Consider the following 18,751-nt stretch of genomic DNA (forward strand, 5'->3'; position numbering starts at 1 on the left):
CAAGATGTAGTTTGAGTATTAATCATCAATTCGAATAAAAGATAGCACAGCTGAAGAGGCTCTCCTGAGTTAAGTAGTTTATTCCTGAACACAGATGTAAGTTTTTCCCTTTGTATTTTCCAGAACCACTTGACTGTTTTCTCTACTACACAAGCGAGCTCTTTTGGAATTATTGCTTTAGCTTTACTCTTTATCAACTATAAGCTTTCGGGCAAAGAATTCACCTAAGCTTTTGCTGGTATGAATTATGAGTCCATTCATACTGGCCATTTCAAGTTTAAGCTTTAACTTTCATGCTACCCAGTAAGAAATCTGATAATATGCTATGCTTCATCTTGGTTTACTATATGGTATTCCATTGTACAGCAAATGTATTGTAGGATTCCATTTATATGAAGTACAAAAACAGACAAAAGTCATTTATGCTATTAAAAGTCAGGATAGTGGTTACCCTTGATAGAGAGGTGATGACTAAGAGTGGGCACAAATTCAGCAAATAGTATCGTATGAATAAATCACTTTTTTTTTTTTTTTACTTTAAGTTCTGGGATGCATGTGCAGAACGTGCAGGTTTGTTACATAGGTATACATGTGCCATGATGGTTTGCTGCACCTGTCAACCTGTCATCTAGGTTTTAAGCCCTGCAAGCATTAGGTATTTGTCCTAATGCTCTCCTTCCCCTTGCCCCCCACCCCTCAACAGGCCCCAGTGTGTGATGTTCCCCTCCCTGTGTCCATGTGTTCTCATTGTTCAACTCCCACTTATGAGTGAGAACATGCAGTGTTTGATTTTCTGTTCCTGTGTTAGTTTGCTGAGAATGATGGCTTCTAGCTTCATTTATGTCCCAAATAAACCACATCTTATTTATCTATTTTACTATTCATAAGCATTGGGCAGTGTCATTAATACAAAAAAAACCCAAAGTATTATATAGGTACTCATATGTACACAAGCAATACTCATATGCATTTACATATACACAGCATTTTAAAGCTTTTTATTGAAGCATAATTTACATACACAGAGATGCATATATCAATAGTACAGCTCAATGAATTTTCACAAACTGAACACACCAGTACCCAGCTCAAGAAACAACACTACCAGCTCCCCAGAAGCCGATTGGTGTTCTCTCCTAGTCATCAGCTCTCTCTCAAGGGTAACCACTATCCTGACTTTGAATAGCATCAATGACTTTTGTCTGTTTCTGTACTTCATATAAATGGAGTCCTGCAATTGTACGTCTCCCTTTTTTCACTTAGCATATTTGTAAGGTTCACATATTTTACTGCATTTGGAAGCAGATTGTTCACTCTTAGTGTGGTAGAATGTACTCTGTTGTATGAATATACCTCCAATTATTTATCTATTTTACTGTTTATGACCATTTGGGTTGTTTCCTGGTTGGGGGTTATTTATGAATAGGGTTGCTCTGAGTGATTTAATAGTCTTTTGGCACACATGTGACATTGGTATATTCCTAAGCATGGAACTGCTGGACCATAGGGTTTTCATATGTTTAACTTTAACAGATATTGCCAGTTTTCCAAAGTGGTTGTACTATATACCTAGCATTTGACTTCTTGAGGAATCATTCTAAGAAGGGCATTTCAGCATAACCATTAAGAGAACAGGTTTTGGAGTCACTCAGATCAAATTTAGCTTATGACTAAGGAGTGCAGTCACCTTGGATAATATGCTTAACTTTAAGCCTCAGTTTACTCAACTGTAAAATAGGAATAAAACCTTTCTCAAAATTTATGAGAATTAAATGAGATATTATTGTAATGCAGTTAGAACAGTGCTTGAAACATAACAAATGCTTAGCTTATTATATGGCAGTTATTAATCGTTAGCAATTAAAACACAGGCAAAATGGAGAATTAGAAACAAATATGGGCAATATAATCCAGAAACAATTTTAATTGTATGATGGAAGAAATCTATGAAACTCTGACCCAAAAGGCATTGCTAATTCCAGGAGGATTATACTTGGATCCTGAACATTATCCCAAAATGCGTTTGCAAATTACCCTCACCAGAGGCAAGGTTCTTGGATGCAGCGTATTACCATCCATTTTTTTTTTCCAGTTATTACTCTTTAAAGACAGGACTGCCAAAGGCTACTCTAGAAAGTCACTAATATAATACCTTTTATTATATTTCCCAATTTCACACCTTCCTCAACCCAATCCCCAAAGTTGTTGAAAAGTGACTGTAATTGCATCATTAGTTCCTAGCTTTCCTGGAATCTTATCTAAGACAACTTTCACATCCCCCAAAACCCTAAAAATAAGCTCAGATTTTTGCTTTAAATTGCAAAGAACTTGCTTTATTTTGTAGGATGAGCTTGATAACCTCAGCGTGGATTTCAGCAGCTGCCGGAAACAGCACTCTAGAAGTTAACACAGGTACGCTCCGTACTGAGGCACTGTTTTAGCTAACTGCTCCAGGGACAGCAGGCTCAGTCCTCTTAGGTAAGTAATTTTGGAAGGTGGCACTGTGTTCCTAATAAATTGAATCAGATCCCGTAGGTTAGTCACTATTCTTAAGAAATAAAGCACGAAATCAACTTGAAGTCATCTGTTGAGAAGGCCATGGATAGACCTGAAAAGGAACATTTTGAACATTTAATTGAACCTCTTTGATTTACAGAAGAAAAAACTAGTTATTTAAAAGTCTTGCCTAAGGTCAAATGTTTTGTTTCCTGGACTGGCATAAAGCTCATCTGTCACAGTCGGGTGGATGTTCCTTTCTGTTCCTGGCAACTTGCCCCCCACTATCCCCCCAACCCCATCTCCCCATCAGATTTCATAAAGATCCAGACCTGGGATTCAGAAATGAGGAAGCTGAAGGAGTGTGACCTAAAACAAGAGAAAGACAAACTATTAAATTGTTATTAGGAATTATAAGACGAGAGAGGCTTGCCTGCTAGAACGTCAAGAAGAAGTATCTTTTCTGTTTTGTACATCGCTGTATTCCCAGCACCTACAACTGTGCCTGCTAAGCCTGGTAAGGCCTAATAATTGTTAAATGAAAAACAATCAATCACTCAATCATAGATATGTCAGATTGTGAGAGAAAACACGTCCTTACTGTTTTCTCTACCACCCTCATTTCAGTAGCACTAAAATGTGCACATTTGTATTCTAAAGAGGTGAAATCATATACACAGCCCTCTAGCACGGTGCCTGGCCCATTGTGAGTAATTAATACATGTCAGTGTATTTTCCTTTTCTTCCTCCACAAGTATGGGCTACTAGGGAGGAAGGAGGGTTGGTGCCGTGGTGTTTATGTGCCTGGACAGAAAATGAAGCGTATCCAAGAAGCTGCTGAGAGCGGGCTGTCGGTGTCTTTCTGATCCTATAGATCAATTCCAGTGCCCTGAAAAACGCACAGCTATTTTACCCAGAGAGGCTGGTCGCTTTTGTTGATCGATTCTCGGCTGCAGTCAGCTCTTTAATACAACTTTTTATAAGCATCAGCCACATTGCGGCGGAAGGAGGGGCTGTGGTGGAAAAAGCAGGGAAACCGCCCCCCACTCCCAAAAAGTAAAGGAAGCCCGCGGGGCAGGCACTGCGGTTTGCCGGTCCAACGGGTCCTTGAGCTGGGGCGGCGGTCCCAGCCCCTCCAGCCCCGCCCCTCGCCCGCGGCCGCCTCCGAGGTTCAAGTTCGGTCCCCGGCTGTTAGGCCTCGCGCTTCCGGATCTGAAGCCGCCCGTGCGTCCCAAGGTCCCCCGCTGGAAGACAAGGCGGGGATCCCACGGGTCATCTGGGCGCGGGGTCACTAGGCCACGCACTGTGGTGCCACGTGGGGGAAAAGTTTCCAACTCTGCCAGTTGGTGCTCCCATTGCGCCCAGGCGGAGCAAAGGCCCGCGCTTTGGCACCCGCTCCCCGTTCTGTCTCCTCCAGTCGCGCCCCCTCCCAGGGACGCCCCCCTTGTGCCCTTCTTTGAATTCCCTTCTCCCCTCGCAGCGCAGGTCGCCAAGGGTAAACACCCTTGGGGGCTGGTGGGGTTTCCCGAGAAGGCGTCCTCGGGCCGGGCCGGCCAGGGGTAGAGGATCCAGGGACAAGTGTCCCGAGGAGGATGTGGGGGGCGCGCGCGCGAAGTGGCCTGGGAGCAGGGGCCCGCACGCGTCCCCGCTGCGACAGGCGGGATCCTCCGGCGGCTTCCACGCCCTGGCGCGCCAACTCTGCCCGGCCGCGGCCGACCCCACGCGGGCGGCCCCCTCCACGCCCCCGCCCCCGCCCCCGCCCCCGCCCCCTCACAGCTCCCCACCGCCCCCAGTGCGCAGGCCCGGCCGCCCCAGCGCGCATGCCCTGGGCTCGCGAGCGCGGCCAGCCCCCAGCCTTTTGCTTTCTACACACTCTACAACTGGGGAGGGGGCGGGGGAGGAGGGAGCCCAGCCGTCCACGTGATCCCGCCGGCCGGGACCGCGGGGGCGGGAGCGCGCGCCGAGAGAGGCGCAGGGCGGGCGGGTGTGCGGGAGCGCGCGCACACGAGCGAGCGAGCGAGCGAGCGAGCGGGCGGGCGCGGGGCTGGGCTGAGGCGGGCGGCGGCGGCGGCGGTGGGCTGGCCGCGGAGGGGGAGGAGCGGGAGCTGCGCGAGGCAGGCGGGCGGGCGGAGGATGGGGCAGTGCCCGGGCTCCCGCTGCAGCCGCCCGGGGACACGCCGTGCACCCTCCGGCTCGGGGCTTTCTCGGCGACGGCGGCAGCAGCAGCAGCAGCAGCAGCGTTAGCGGCGGCGGCGAGAGCAGCGTTCCCGGCTGCGCTTCTCCCTCAGGCGGGGCGGCGAGAGAAGCGGCGGCGGCGGCGGCGGCGGCGGCACCGGTGTCTCTCCCGCTGGAGATTTCTTTCTGCTTTCCTCATCGACTGACTGACTCACCCCCTCCCTTTTTTGAGGAAGGGTGACCTCTTCTCTGGGACTGGAAAAAATATTTTTGTGAGGAGGGGGGCGGGTGGCAGCGACAAGGTTTGCTTCTTCTCTTCTTTCATCTCCCTCTCCTCCCCCCTCGAAGACCGAAAAGCAAACCCCACAACTGCTCCAGCAGCATCCTCCTTCCCTTCCTCCGCCTCCCTTCTCCTCCGCCGCTCGCAGTTTCGCCCTCTTCTCCGCTAATGATTGCATTATTATGCTCCCCTCTCTGGGGGGTCTCGCCCCTCTTGGGTCGCTCCGGAGCCCCGGCCTTCCCCGGCTGCATTTCTTAAAAATTTGGGAGCCTGGGAGTGAGTTTTCTCCGAGGCGTGTGTGATAGGCGGCGGGGGTGTTTTCCTGCGCGAGGGGCGGGTGAAGTTCGTTGCCCCCACTTTTCCCGCGACCTTTTTCGGACCCGATTTTGGATCGGGTTGAGGGGGGCGCGGGCGTTTTCGGGGGGCGGGGGGCGCGGCGGAGAATGGCCGCGGGGAGGGCTCCCCGGAGCCTCCCAGTCTCTTGATCAAAGCATTCCGCTATTCTGATTTATTGCCTGCTTGGTGAGTTATTTTTTTTCCTCTAAAGGAGACCTGTGTGTTCAGCCATTACTTTGCTCGGCGCTGCTCCCAGGCATCTCCGACCCTCGGTGCTGTGGGGAGCCCCACACTTGGGCTCCTCGCCTCTCGCCCTCGCTCCCCGTCCCTCCTCCCCTCTCTCCGCCCCTTCCCCCTTTTCTTTCTCCTCTCTTTCTTCCCCTCTCTCCCTTCTTTCGGCCGCCGTCTCCCCCGCGCCCTCCTCGGGGCGGAGGGAAGCCGTGAAGGGGGAGGGAGGGCTCGGTGTCAATTTTTTTTTTGTGTGGCCGCGGCCGTAGCCTGTGGCGGGCGAGCGGGGAGACCCCGGCGCAGCAGAGCCATGGATGGCCCGACGCGGGGCCATGGACTCCGCAAAAAGCGGCGGTCGCGGTCGCAGCGAGACCGGGAGAGGCGCTCCCGGGGCGGGCTGGGGGCCGGCGCGGCCAGCGGCGGCGGGGCTGGCCGGACCCGGGCGCTCTCACTCGCCTCGTCGTCGGGCTCCGACAAGGAAGACAATGGGAAGCCCCCGTCCTCCGCCCCGTCCCGGCCCAGACCCCCGCGGAGGAAGCGGAGAGAGTCCACCTCGGCCGAAGAGGACATCATTGATGGATTTGCCATGACCAGCTTTGTCACTTTTGAAGCGCTGGAGGTAAGGGGGACCCCCCTCCCCCCGGGTTCCCTTTATGCACGACTCCACTCGGCTGCGCCCGTCTCTCCTGTCTCCCCCGCCGCGCTCCGGGCTGTCTGTCTGTCTGTATGTTTGTCTAGGCTGAGGTCTTATTGTTGGTGGGGGGAGCTGGGGGCGCGGGCAGACAGGCAGCAGGAGGGAGTCGCAAAGCCGTGCCTGGTCTCCTCGTTTCCTCGTTTCCTCGCTCGCCTTTCCCCTGCGCCCCCTCCCTGCACCCCCTCCACAGCAGATGGGCAGAAAGAAAGGGGTTCGGGCATCACAACAATGCGCCCCCTCTCCACGGAGAGCTCTGCCCCCACTCCTTCCTTCTCTCCCTCCCCAATCATGGCTTCTTGGCTGGTGGAAGTCTCTTTGCTGGGTTTGGGGCGCCTGTGGACGGTTCTCTGTGTGCTTTCTACAGAGTCATATGTTCGTGTGTGTGTGTGTGTGTGTGTGTGTGTGTGTGTGTGTGTCTGTGTAGTATATACCTTTCCCCGGTGTCCTCGGGACCGGAGACTGATGGGGTTTTGTGATTTCTTTGCGCCTCCCCCCATTACCCCCCCTATATTCTTTTTTCTTTTTTTTTTTTTGGTGAAGCTGGGGAAGGGGGCGTTTTCTCCTGGTTAGGAGAAAGGAGGGAGGAGGGGAGAGAAGAGGGAAGGGTGGAATAGCTCTCTGTATTCTGTATGGGGCTCTCTGTATTCTGTATGTACAGAAAGGGTTAATTATAATATTATCTATACACATACATAGGCACATGTGTGTGTGTACATGAGCAATTTAGTTAAAGGACAGAAAAAGGTACACCAGGGAAGACTGGTGGGAGGGAAGAATAAAATCCTAGCTGCTATCTGAAGGGCTTGTCACCAATTGTCCCTCTCCCTTTGCTTTTTTGTGTTTTCTTTTTTTTTCTTTCTAAGTGATTGGCTTTGTGTATGTCTGTGTGTGTGTGTCTTTCTTTATTCCTTGGGCACCTGCAGCGTTGATTTTCAAATGCACATTTTCCTCCTGGCCAACTGGCTCCTAGGGTAGGGGGAAAGGGAAAAGGGAGGGAGGGGGAGACTGTCCAGGGTTAGGGGGAAACTGTCTTTGCCTGAACCTATCTCCTTTGGTGTGGTATTGGTCATTGGCCTCTATATATTTAACCGCCTTCTTTCCTCCCCCACCTCCCTGTCCCCACCCCCCACACACCATGCACACACACACAGAAGGCTTTGAGATTCTGCAGAGTTGGTGCACCTTTCTTAAGCACAAAACCAAGATACGGTTTATAGTTGGCTTATAGTGTTTCATGAACCTGATGTGATGGTTTGAGGTTCCTGAAGGAAACTTTTCCCTTTCCACTTTTTTTTTTTGCTGTTATTATGGTATTGTTTCAAATGCTCAGATGCAAGCTTTTTTAATGGCAGCTTAAATCTCACATACAGTAACTGTACAAGTTTAGATTGCTGGTTCTGTTTATGTGTTTGGGTGTCAGGTTTAAATATTTTTTTCAAAGGAAGCCTTCCTATCAGTGTTGTCCTTTTCTGTTTGAACTGCTTTTGGTTGGGCTGCTAGTGGTGATGGTGGTGGATGGTGGCCAGTGGTTGGGAGTAAGGGAGGTACTGGTGGTGGTGGTGGTGGCAGAGGTGGTGATGATGGTGATGTTGATGGTATTGGTGGTGGTCATAGATTTTGATGTTAGTGATTGAATCAGTTACCCTCTGGTTCTAGAATTGGTGCTTTATTGGCCAAAATTTTGAGTGTTGAGGTTCACCACTTATTAGAATAATTCCAACTGTGGCTTTAAGTTTGCCAAGGTGGGTGGTTACCGTACAGTGTGACCTCTTTCTGTCTCTCTCTCTTGCTTTAAAATAGGAGTTGAAATGGCAGCATGTTCCTATTAGAACATGCTGCTTGGAATTTGGTTCATCATTGCTGTCTGTGGTTGGTTTTGGAAAGTACTTGTAAGAGCTGGTTACAAGTGGTTCTGCTTTCTGCATGGTTATCCTGAGCTGTGGTGTGGCCCCTCTGAGTAATCAAGAGGGGCCACTGGATTCCCACGAACATTTTTGGAGGACAAGTAGGGATATATGTATGTATATATATGTCTCAGTTATGCAGTTCTTTTTGATGGTTTTATTTTTAACAAATAGGTATTTGACTGGGCTTGTGATATATATCTATTTATTTGGCCTTTGCGAGAAAATGTGCTCATTTTGATTTATTTTGTGCCTAAAAAACTTGTAATTTTAAAAGAAGACCAAGTTCAAAATGTACAGTTAATACCAGTTCTTTCTTTGCTCTGGTTATTTTTTTCTGCTACTTTTCTAAATTCAAAATCCAAGTTATTTTGGTTAGCTGAATACTATGCCACCTTCATATCTAAATATCATATGTCTATGTGTAGGTATAAAAGGTCTGACTTTTAAAAAAGTTTACTTAAAATTCTGTAGAAAAAATTAAACATACAGAAGTAGACAGAACACCCAACATCCAGGTTTGAGAACTACCAACTCATATCTCATCTTGTATTTTCCATATTTCATCTATTTCCTCTCCCACATATGATCTCATCCATATATCTCATACAGAAATACTTCTGTATGAATCCGTAAACCATAATGACTCCAAAAATCCTCAGACCCCACCAAAACCCCCGCAGCAGTATTATTACACTTAAATAAATGTATAACAGTTCACTTATATCAAATATCCTGTCAGTGTTTATATTTTAAGAGGCCCAACTTGTGTAGGGAAGCCGTAAATACATTTGTCAGATTAAAAACACAGAAAGGGAAATAGAAATCATCATATATGTCTGGTTCTTTGGCAAAAGGTAGTTTTGTTGGCTGTGTGCTATCACATTGTGTCCATGCTGGATGGTCAGAACATATGTGTGTAGTGTTTGTTGAATTAAAACTTCTGGTGGTCCACTCTATTCAGTCTGGAAGATTTATTGAACTATCACCAAGAAATGTGAGGGCCTATTGGGAACAGGCAACTAAACTATGAGCTTGGACAAAAATGTGTGTTGGGGGAGTGTTTGTAAAAGCTAAGAGTTATCCTAAATATGTAGTATGTTTTCAGACCTTGTGTTTAGAAATGAAATCAGTTGTCACCACATGTCATTAAGGCTGCTGCTGGTATGATATTGTGAAAAGAAACCAGAAATATTGGCTTGCACAGCTAGGTTTATAGCTTGTGCCAGTTCAGAGCAATAGCTGGCAAACAGTGGAGTAGCATACTTTGTGTGTTAATGGACACATTATTTGACTCCATGATTTTGTTCTGAGTAGCTGATTTTGGACTTCTCTTTTAAAAAAGAGGCTCCTAACTCATTATGAAATGTGCTAATATAAATAGTTACAGTTCAACTGATTTTACTGATACTGGAGTAAAAGTGATAACTTGCCTGATGAGAACCTGCATTTTTATCTTGATTATTTTTTGCTGTTGTTGGATTCTTTATTGAGATGATGAAAGCTGTAGGGGTGGTTTGACAAGTCTCACATTTTATAGGCAGTGAAACTGGCTGAGATAGTTTCATATTCACAGGGACACTTGTCTTGAGTAATTGTGCCCTGAAGTTCAAGTGTATGATTATGAAGAGCCTCATGATAGAAGATAAGAGGGTAGGCGAGGAGGCTAAAGTTGAACGTGGTGTTCTTTTCATTATGCAGTTGAGAAGCAGAATTAACATTGGTATATAGTATATTTGTTTGGATATTCTTCGAGTGACAGGATGAGAGCAAAAATCCCCAGATAAGATGTCTAGTTTTCTTAAAAAGTGGCTTTTAGCAAATAGTATAAATGGGAATGTTGGGGTCCTACTACCATCAGTGTGTCCTGATGTGTCAGATAGTGTTGGCTTTCTGCTATTTGGGTTTCTTTTCTGTATTGTCTCCATTAGGAAGCTACGTGAGTACCATGGCTGAAAACTTGACTTTGCAAATCCATTATTTTTCCTCATTCCTCTTTTGTGCACTGTGTTCTTAGGGCAGCCTCGTTTTGTACAGCTGACCAAGGGAAGCTAAGATGAAATTTGTGGAATTAGCAGAAAAGAGCCCAGCTGGAGCTTTATAGGGTTATGAAAGTAAAGGAAGACTCATTTCTAGTGGTTAGAGCATCAAACCAAGACTTTGATGCGGTCTTCACTTCCTGGCTCTGTTTCAGGGCTTACCCCACAATCAGTAGCATAAGTGGGCTGTACAGAATTTGGTGTACTTACAACATGCCGTGTTAATAGGCTCCAACAATTTATTATGGTCAAATCACTTTAGTTGTTTAAAAAACGTTAGTTACGTGCCTTCTATCAGTCAGCGGATATTTATGGAGTGCTTAATATGTGCAAGGCACTAAGAATATAGAGAAACCAAACATAAATCTAGCGTTTTGAAAAAGTATGTAGTTTAGTTGATAAATTAAAGCCAGCACCTATGAAATAATTTTGAAACAGGTACTTGAATGCCTGATATCAACTAAGCGCCATAGGCTTTTAGAGACAGGCTAGTGAGATAGGCTGAAGTGTTCAAGAAGGCTTCATGGCGGGGGGATGGGACCTAGAAGGGTGATGTGATTTGGATATATGGGGAAGGAGTTGGAGCTAGGGAGAGCATTCTCAAGGAATAATGAAGAAGGCACAGGAACAGGATGCTACGTGGTTAGGACTTGGGGGCAAGGAAAGGCTGGTGGAAATGAGTACAAAGGTAAGTAAAGAGTGCTTGTTAGTGGGGCAGGAGACCTGTGGAGACCCATATTCCAGGCTTGGCCTGCCTAACTAGTGTGGCCTTTGGAAGTTAACTTTCTAAAAGCATCATTTCCTTTATCCATTAGTGGAGAGGTTTAAACTAGTTTAGAGTAAAGCTTCTCAAGCTGGAAGGGAACATAGCTTTACAGGATGTTCATAAATTGTTTTTTAGTCTGAAACAGAGTGATCTACCACCAAATAGTTTCTGAAACTTGATGGGCTAGACAAAATTAAATGGATGCCATGTTCTGTCAGAATTAAAAGTCTATTGTGTGAATGTGAATTTTGAATATCAGAGAAGGCAATGTATTGTGCCTAATTTCCTAAATCCATTTTTACCACAGAGCACTTTTATTCTCTGCATTGTAATCTGTAATCCAGTATGGGAAATACTAGAAAGGATCCAAAAAAGTCCCTCCAGATCTTGGAATTTGGTGATCTCTGAATCTGGGGTGAGTGGGCTGATGGTAGACGACTTGGAAAACCAGGCACAGAAGCTTGTAGTCGGTGCGTGGGAGCTGCTTCTTAAGCAGGAGTGGCAAGGGGAGTGAAAGTGAGGAAGATGTAAACAGTGAGGGAGACTAGTCCATGTCTTTTCCTGCTCCTCTTTCCTGCCTGACATCTGCCTTTTTACTGATTGTTACCAACCCCACCAGGAGGTGAATATTGGTGAGTGGTTCTCATTAATAGCTCTTTCATTGTGATAATACTAGCCCAATTCTGATGCCACCAAGCTGCCCTTCAGCCAATGTTTTATCCTCTTTGTCCCTTCTAGTTTCATGTATTGCTGCTCTTTAGCAACCTGTAAAAAAAGGTTGGCTGAGAAAGGAGGTTGACATTGATGTTAAAACAACAATTTCAAATTATCTGCCTTTGGCTTGCTGTATATGAAGTGGTAGTTCAAAAAAGGGTCAGAACCTCTTTTTTGCTGTTACATAGCCAGGAAAGCTGTAGAACTGTGTTTCTGTTGCATTTTTCACTTTCTTTTTTGGAAGATTTGGCCATGGGACTGTAAAATAAATGGGTCAGTTCCAGCATTTGACTTCTGAAAATGTGCATAGCTTTAGGATCTGAGAAGGGATGGGAGAATTTGGAGGAAAGGAAGGGTATGAATAGTGTGTGTGGTTATGAATTCAAGTATTTTACTGTACTTACTGAGTTTCATTATTTTACTTTATAAGGCAGAGCATCACTTGAGGAGTATTTATGTGAGATGTGGTTGAACGTTGTGATATGATTCCATGCAGCTTGTGTTAACTGTGGAGATTGACTAATTGCACTTTTTTTTGGAATTAGAATATAAATGAATCCGTGAATTTAAAAAATGAATGGTGAGGTTAGGAATTGAGCCTTTGATCCTTTCTGAGAGTAGTGTTCTGTAGTTCTCACTGTTGAAAAAGGGTGAAGGAAACAGAACAGTAAACGTGATTCAAGGAGTGTTGAAGGTGATAGATTCTGAGACTCTTCTACACCACAGTTTTACGTATTGTCAAAGATAAATGATGATTATTTAGTTTTAAAGAATGTTAGGATTAGAAATAAGGTCCCCAGATGGACACAACAATAGTTGAGGCTAGCTATTAAGGAATAATTTAGGTCTTAAGAGCTATGAGATTTGGAAGCCTTTGGACGAGAAGGTCTGTGGCATTTCGGGTGTGTGTGTGTGTGTGTGTGTGCGCGCACACAGGGTGAAGGATGGTGAGTTAGTGGCTTTACATTTTATTTTATTTTGCCCCTATCCTGTATAGTAGTCATAATATACTAAATGCAGCCTAACTTTGTAAAAGTGCTTCATGCTGTTTTTTTTCTCATCAAGAAGCAACTTTTTTTTTCTTTCAGAATTAGGATTAAACCCAATATGCTGCAGATGTAGGATAAAGAACCTAGTAATGGGATAGCAGCTATTAATTTTAGAAAGTTCTGAAAAGATTCAGGTAGATTTGAAAACTCAGATCATTGAAGTTTAGAAGAGCAATATGATAATAAATTTGGTAAAACTTGAGACAGGAGAGGATCAAAAATAATGAGTGAGCTGGGGCAGAACTGTTTTCTCTTATATAATCAGAACCTGTTCCATGAATGTGGACTTTTTTCCTCTCTGGAATGTGGAGAAGACATAGAATTTAAGATTGGTGAGACCCTAAGTGTGTCTTCTTTCTTCCAAATCTGAGCTGTGTTCTCCTTCATTTCTCTAACACAATTGCAGAGTAATGATAGTTTCTATTATAGCTTTGCATCTGTTGGTATGCAATCAATACATATTGTGAGGTCACAAAGAATAGGCCTTTTTTAGGCTGTTAGTATGAGGAGGGGAGGAGTGGATTTTCTAGAATTTGACTAGACAAGTACAGGCTTCTATGTCTTAGTCCTGTTCAGGTCTCTGATTCCATCCATTGCAAGGGGCTCTGGACCCTGAAATCATATGAATTGGTGCCTTCTTTGAAGGTGTTTATTTCACATATTAGTGTATGTGGCTTTCTTAGGGTCCAGTTAGATTCCCTGCTCACCTGCTGCCCATCTCCCTCCTTTCCTCCTTTTCTCTCTCCTTCGTATCCTTCTTCCTTTCCTCTCTTTCTTTACTGAGGTAGAGCTATCAAAATTATGAATGCTGTTAATAAAAGGTAATGCATTTAGGACATTGTGTATGAAACGCAGAAATTCAAAAATTTTTAAATTTCATTATTTGAACTGTGACAATCTGCTTGAGGAACTCTAATTTAGCTCTCTGAAGGTGAATTGCCTGCCACAGCTTTCTTGGCCGTTACAGCTCACTTTTATAATTTCTCAGCTTATATCTGAATTCTAGTTAGTTTGTTTGCCAGAGCAAACCTTATAAATGATCAACTACATACAAATATTTTTAAAATGACTTAACTGTCATTTTAGCTTGCCACTATACCTCTCGGTGCCATACCCCCTTGTTATCTCTGGAGCCCTGGAAAACCCATGTGCAGTAAAATGGAGTCACAAGAGAAAAGCCCACAGTTTGTAAGTAATGGAAAATTGCTAATGCAAGTTGGGATCCGTTTTTGGCAGAAAGTCTTTAAATTGAAAGTATTGTGTGGCTGCTATTAACGGAAGCACAGCCTGCAAATATAGATTGTGACTCTTGGTTACATGGGTGAAATCTGATATTTTCTTTCTTTTATTTTTATTTTTTTGAGACAGCGTCTTACTTTGGTTGCCCAGGCTGGAGTGCAGTGGTATGATCATGGCTCACTGCAGCCCTGACCTTCCTGGGCTCAGGTGATATTCCCACCTCAGCTTCCCAAGTGCTGGGACTACAGGTGCACGCCAACATGCCCAGCTAATTATGTATTTTTTGTAGAGATAGAGTTTTGCCATGTTGCCCAGGCTGGTTTCAAACTCCTGGGCTCAAGCAATCCACCCTCCTCAGCCTCCCACACTGCTGGGATTACAGACGTGAGGCACTGCACCTGGCAAGAAATCTGATATTTTCAAACTGTGGGTAAGTTCTAAACCTGAGACTGAGTTTTAGTCATTGCCAGGGACAAGTTGTGATGACACCTGAGGGATCTCTTTTTCCTTGTTGTCCCCACACCTACCCTCGTTTGCAGCACAAAACCTCATTTTAAGTTTTTGTAAAGTTTCTGATGGCAGTAATATTTTAAAACTTAAAAAGAGGAATTAAGAGATTACAATCTCATATTGTTAAGTATTTCTTAGTTGTTATATTGAAGTAGACTTCTTTTTTCTTGTTTTCTTCTAGATCTCTTTGTTCAGTTATACTTGTTGGCTAAAGGTTGCTGGTTAAATGTTGTTTAGCGAAATGTTCTATAGTTAAAATCTTTACAAAGAAAAAAAGAATGAAGATGTGGATAGCACAATAATTGAACATTAGATTATTACTTGTTTTCTAGCCACATGATAGAAATTCCAGTGACTCCCACCCATTCAGTCTGTACATGTTCAGTTGGCAAAGAGAATGGAAGTCTGGACTGTGCTTTTCTAAGAAATGATCTTATATAGTTGAAATTATACTTTCACTGGAGCAAAAAGGGAAACAAGCATTTGATAAGTGTGTCTTACTGCATATTGTGGTCTGCTCCCTCATTTGTTACGGTGGTCACTATGACTGCTTGAAAATTACAGTTTTGAGATTAATATGCAGAGCTAAATCTTTAGGAGGTATCCTAAAGTTAGGACCTAAACTTTTTCATAGCAGCCTTTTGATCCATTTTATTCCAGCCATTGCTAGTTGATGTGCTTTCTAAGCCATGTGGCATCAGAGGCACAGATGTTGTCTTTAGGGATGTAGTCCTACCTCTCATTTTGCAAATGAAAACACAGCCCACAGGGGTTAATTGACCTGTTCAAGATCACACTGGGAGTTAGAGGCTCTCACTGTTAACCTATGAATCTAGGAGACTGCTTCTTGTAAGTTAGTACTGGGGAGTCCCAAGGATTGGGAACCTTGGAAGGAGATTTTTTAAAAACAAAAAGTCTTACTACAAATGTGGATGAGCACCCATGATTGTAAAGCTTCCCATTTCAGCTAAGAAATGTTCTGATTTACACAATATCAAGAACCTTTAAAAAGCGTTGTTCTCTCCCTGCACTCTCTCCCAGTATATCATCCTGAAATTAGTTGGCCTTTCTCTGTAGGTACACTCATCGTTTTTAAACACTGCCCCCCACCTCCCTTTTATAAGGATGTAAAATAAAAAAATAAATATTAGGGTGGTTTCTCATCATTGAATGTCCAGTGGAAAGATAAAATAATTATTTGGATGTAAGATGACCTTAATGTGGCCCATGTAAAATTTTTAACATAATTTCTTTGTGTAAAATATTTTCTTTAGCCTAGCAATCCGTGGAAACTCAGAGCAACTTCATAACATTGGTAGCAGGATGTATGGAGTGAGTGAACTTTGGAGTATAGTGGAGTTGAAGGCTCAACCAAAATTTTCTTCGGAGGAAGTACTCAAAATATTAAATCCACATGACGTGTTGACTAAGGCTTCTTGCCTGTTCATTGTTGAACCAGAACATTTATAACAACTGTTTCTCATGTGTATGTATTCATAGCCATTCATATAATGAAAAGAAGTTTTCATGGGATTGTAATAACATATCAAGATGGATGTAATTAAAACAGAAGCAGATTGACACCCTGAATTAAATGCAAACCATAAACCAGGATACCTGAGCATTGTGCCTTACATATTTGCTGTAGGGGGCAGTCAGCCAAATATGCAAATAAAAAGACATCGATGAATCTCCCTGGGTGTGTATGTGGTTGCAGAGAACCCAACTATTTTATTAATCTTTTATCAAGCATTGTTTAGATTTGCAGCAGCCATGGAATGTATTAATTTGGCAGACCAAATAGCTTAGGATCAGAAAGTAGGAAATAATAAAGGGAAGACATGATTGATATGCTGTCCTATAAATAACACATGCGACTGACAAAGGGGCTGAGTAATCTTTAGATCTGTGCTTCATTTCATTAATGGAGTTGTTAAAACAGGATGTTTGAGTTGAACTTCAATCAGACAGGCTCTGCCTCCCATTTAAAATGCAGGCCTATCTCTAGTTACTCTCTGGACTGATATGTTGACAAAATTGGTGTAAATCGAATTTTTGTAAATTGGATCAAATGCACTAGGGGAATCTTGCTGTGAAAAATATGAGTCCTTTTTATCAACTATAGTACTCCTCCTCTCTGCAGGGAGGCTGGGATTTTGGTGGAGTGAGTCTCTTCAGATGGGCATTGCTTCCTCTGAGACAGTTTTCTGCATGTGTTCCCTGTGCTCTGTTCTCCGTGCTCCTGGAAGACAGTGACTGTGAGATTTGCATTTTCTCTTCAGGTTTTATACCACACTTGGTCGGTGCTTCCAGGAATAATTGGTGGTGATTTGAATAAGCCTGCATCATTCAGATTTCAGAGCTTGGGTTTCAAGTGCTTGCTAAGGAGGGCTCCCAGCTATGAATACGGAATATGATTTCCATATCTGTTCCATTGAGGAGTCCAGGCATGTCATAACCACTTCAGAGTCATGATTGTATCGAGACACCCTAGCTGTAATTTTTCTATATGACAGTTCAGTTTTAAAATTGTAAAGATGCCAAAAGCAGGGCTGCATTGTTATTAGGGAAGTCAGTGACATCTGTTATATCTTGTTAACCAGGGGAGGAAAATGCTTTAATCAAAACATCTAATTATGCCCTATGAACTGATGAAATATCCTTTGCTAAATTTTTGGAATTGGCCTTAATGAAAGAAGCTGGCCTCTATCAGAACTGTGAAGTAAATTTACCCTTTTTATTTGGAAAAATGTTTATTCCTAACCGTAGTGACATAAGGGTATTTTAATTGTATCAGATTACTTTTATATGTGTGTTGAAAATAGTTATTTTTCAGAAGTTGTTCAAGCCAGCATCATGTTTTTGTTTTTGTGCTCTCTGACTCCCTTAGCATATGAGGCCCCCAGAGGGAGTTTGTGTTTCCAGATGTGAGCCTAGGAAGATATGTGGTGTCTTAGAGCCACTTGGGGAGGGAGCAAATGATAATTGCAGGTGAGATGCAGGGGGATAATTCAGCCTGTGTGCTGGGAGGTGCGATTTCACACCTGAATGTTGAGACCTGCTGTGTTAGACACTTGTGTTGTTTTAAAATGTTTTATTAGTCTAATATAGAAATGGACCAGATTGTTCCAGGTCACCTTCAGTTGAAAGAATATAAATGTTTTTAAATATTGAAGTATAATGTGATTCCAGAAATGATTCCTGTGTTTAAAAGTAGTTTTACGTATATCTGAAAGCATTAAAAGCTGTTTAACTCAGCATGTCTATACTGCCTCTACCTCTCTTGATCATTTTTTAAAAATTGTAAATTATTTTGGCAATGTGGCTTTCCACTTTGAATCATTCAAGCTTCAAACTATCCAGTAAAACTATCCTTTTATCTATATTTCAAACCTAGAATTAATTTTAACTATAGCTATTAGTTGTTTCCAGAATCACTGATGATGATTATAATATTAATGATAGTACATTACTGATAGTCTTAATGCTGGGATATGGATTATTTCTGAGAAATGATTAGGTCTGAGAAATGCTCTATTTCTTAGCTTTCGGGGTATTTCATCTTTCTGACATGGTTTTCCCATGTATGGAGATCTTGGGGCCCGCCTGAAGGAGTTTTTGAAGTGTTGACTGTGACACTGTGGGCTTCATGTTTACTTTGAGATCTGGTGGGAAGTTAAAGTGCTATTAATTTTTCCTTGGTCTGTTTTATGCTTTGTAATGGCTTGCTGTGTGTTTTTTGGGAGTTAAGACTAGAACCTTGGAAAAGAGAGAGCCAGAGTTTTCTCCCTATATTTCTATTTTAAAACTTTTTTTTTTTTTTTAGACATGGTCTCGCTCTGTTGCCCAGGCTGGAGTACAGTGACGCAGTCATGGCTCACTGCAGCCTTGACCTCCTGGGCTGAAGTGATCTTCTCACCTCAGCCTCCTGAGTAGCTGGGACCACAGGCGCGTCTCACCATGCCTGGCTAATTTATTATCTGTAGGGACGGAGTCTCCCTGTGTTGCTTAGGCTGGTCTTTACCTCCTGGGCTTAAGCGATCCTCCCATCTTGGCCTCTCAAAAGTGCTGGGATTATAGGAGTGAGCCACTGTGCCCAGCATTTTATTTCTTATGTATTGTTATTCTCTCTATATTCTCTGCCTAAATGTAACCCCTGCACTCTTTCTATATATATCCTTCTGGGGATATTTGAGGCTCTCAGAACTGTTTATTTCTTCACCCAGTAATCTATGCATAGTAGGTACTCAGTCATTGCTTATTTACAGTTGACAACAATTCTGTGAAAAGAAATTTTTGAAGAGGGAGCTGCTATTTACTA

At 43.7% G+C, this 18,751-nt stretch overlaps 1 protein-coding gene and 1 long non-coding RNA gene across 7 annotated transcripts in view; one reads left to right on the forward strand and one right to left on the reverse strand.

The window, feature by feature from the left end:
- Window positions 1-977: 977 nt before the first annotated feature.
- LOC100605932 lies at window positions 978-3,877 on the reverse strand. Its single transcript, XR_004026441.1, has 3 exons — window positions 3,410-3,877; window positions 2,829-2,865; window positions 978-2,608 (listed from the first exon to the last, which is right to left on the reverse strand). It is a non-coding gene; the product is annotated as an uncharacterized LOC100605932 (long non-coding RNA).
- Window positions 3,878-4,636: 759 nt separating this feature from the next.
- AUTS2 (activator of transcription and developmental regulator AUTS2) overlaps window positions 4,637-18,751 on the forward strand; it is a 1,215,593-nt gene continuing 1,201,478 nt past the window's right edge. For 4 of the 6 annotated variants that reach the window (XM_030796682.1, XM_030796684.1, XM_030796686.1 and 1 more), the window contains exon 1: window positions 5,789-6,134. In XM_030796682.1, the coding sequence (XP_030652542.1) occupies window positions 5,826-6,134 (309 nt within the window). In that variant the 5' untranslated portion in view covers window positions 5,789-5,825. Of the gene's footprint in view, window positions 6,135-18,751 lie in introns of all 6 variants that reach the window. The other 2 variants (XM_003276049.2, XM_003276050.2) reach the window with 1 other exon arrangement.

Source organism: Nomascus leucogenys, chromosome 17 (genome assembly GCF_006542625.1).
Source record: "Nomascus leucogenys isolate Asia chromosome 17, Asia_NLE_v1, whole genome shotgun sequence".
NCBI classification, from domain to species: Eukaryota; Metazoa; Chordata; class Mammalia; order Primates; family Hylobatidae; genus Nomascus; species Nomascus leucogenys.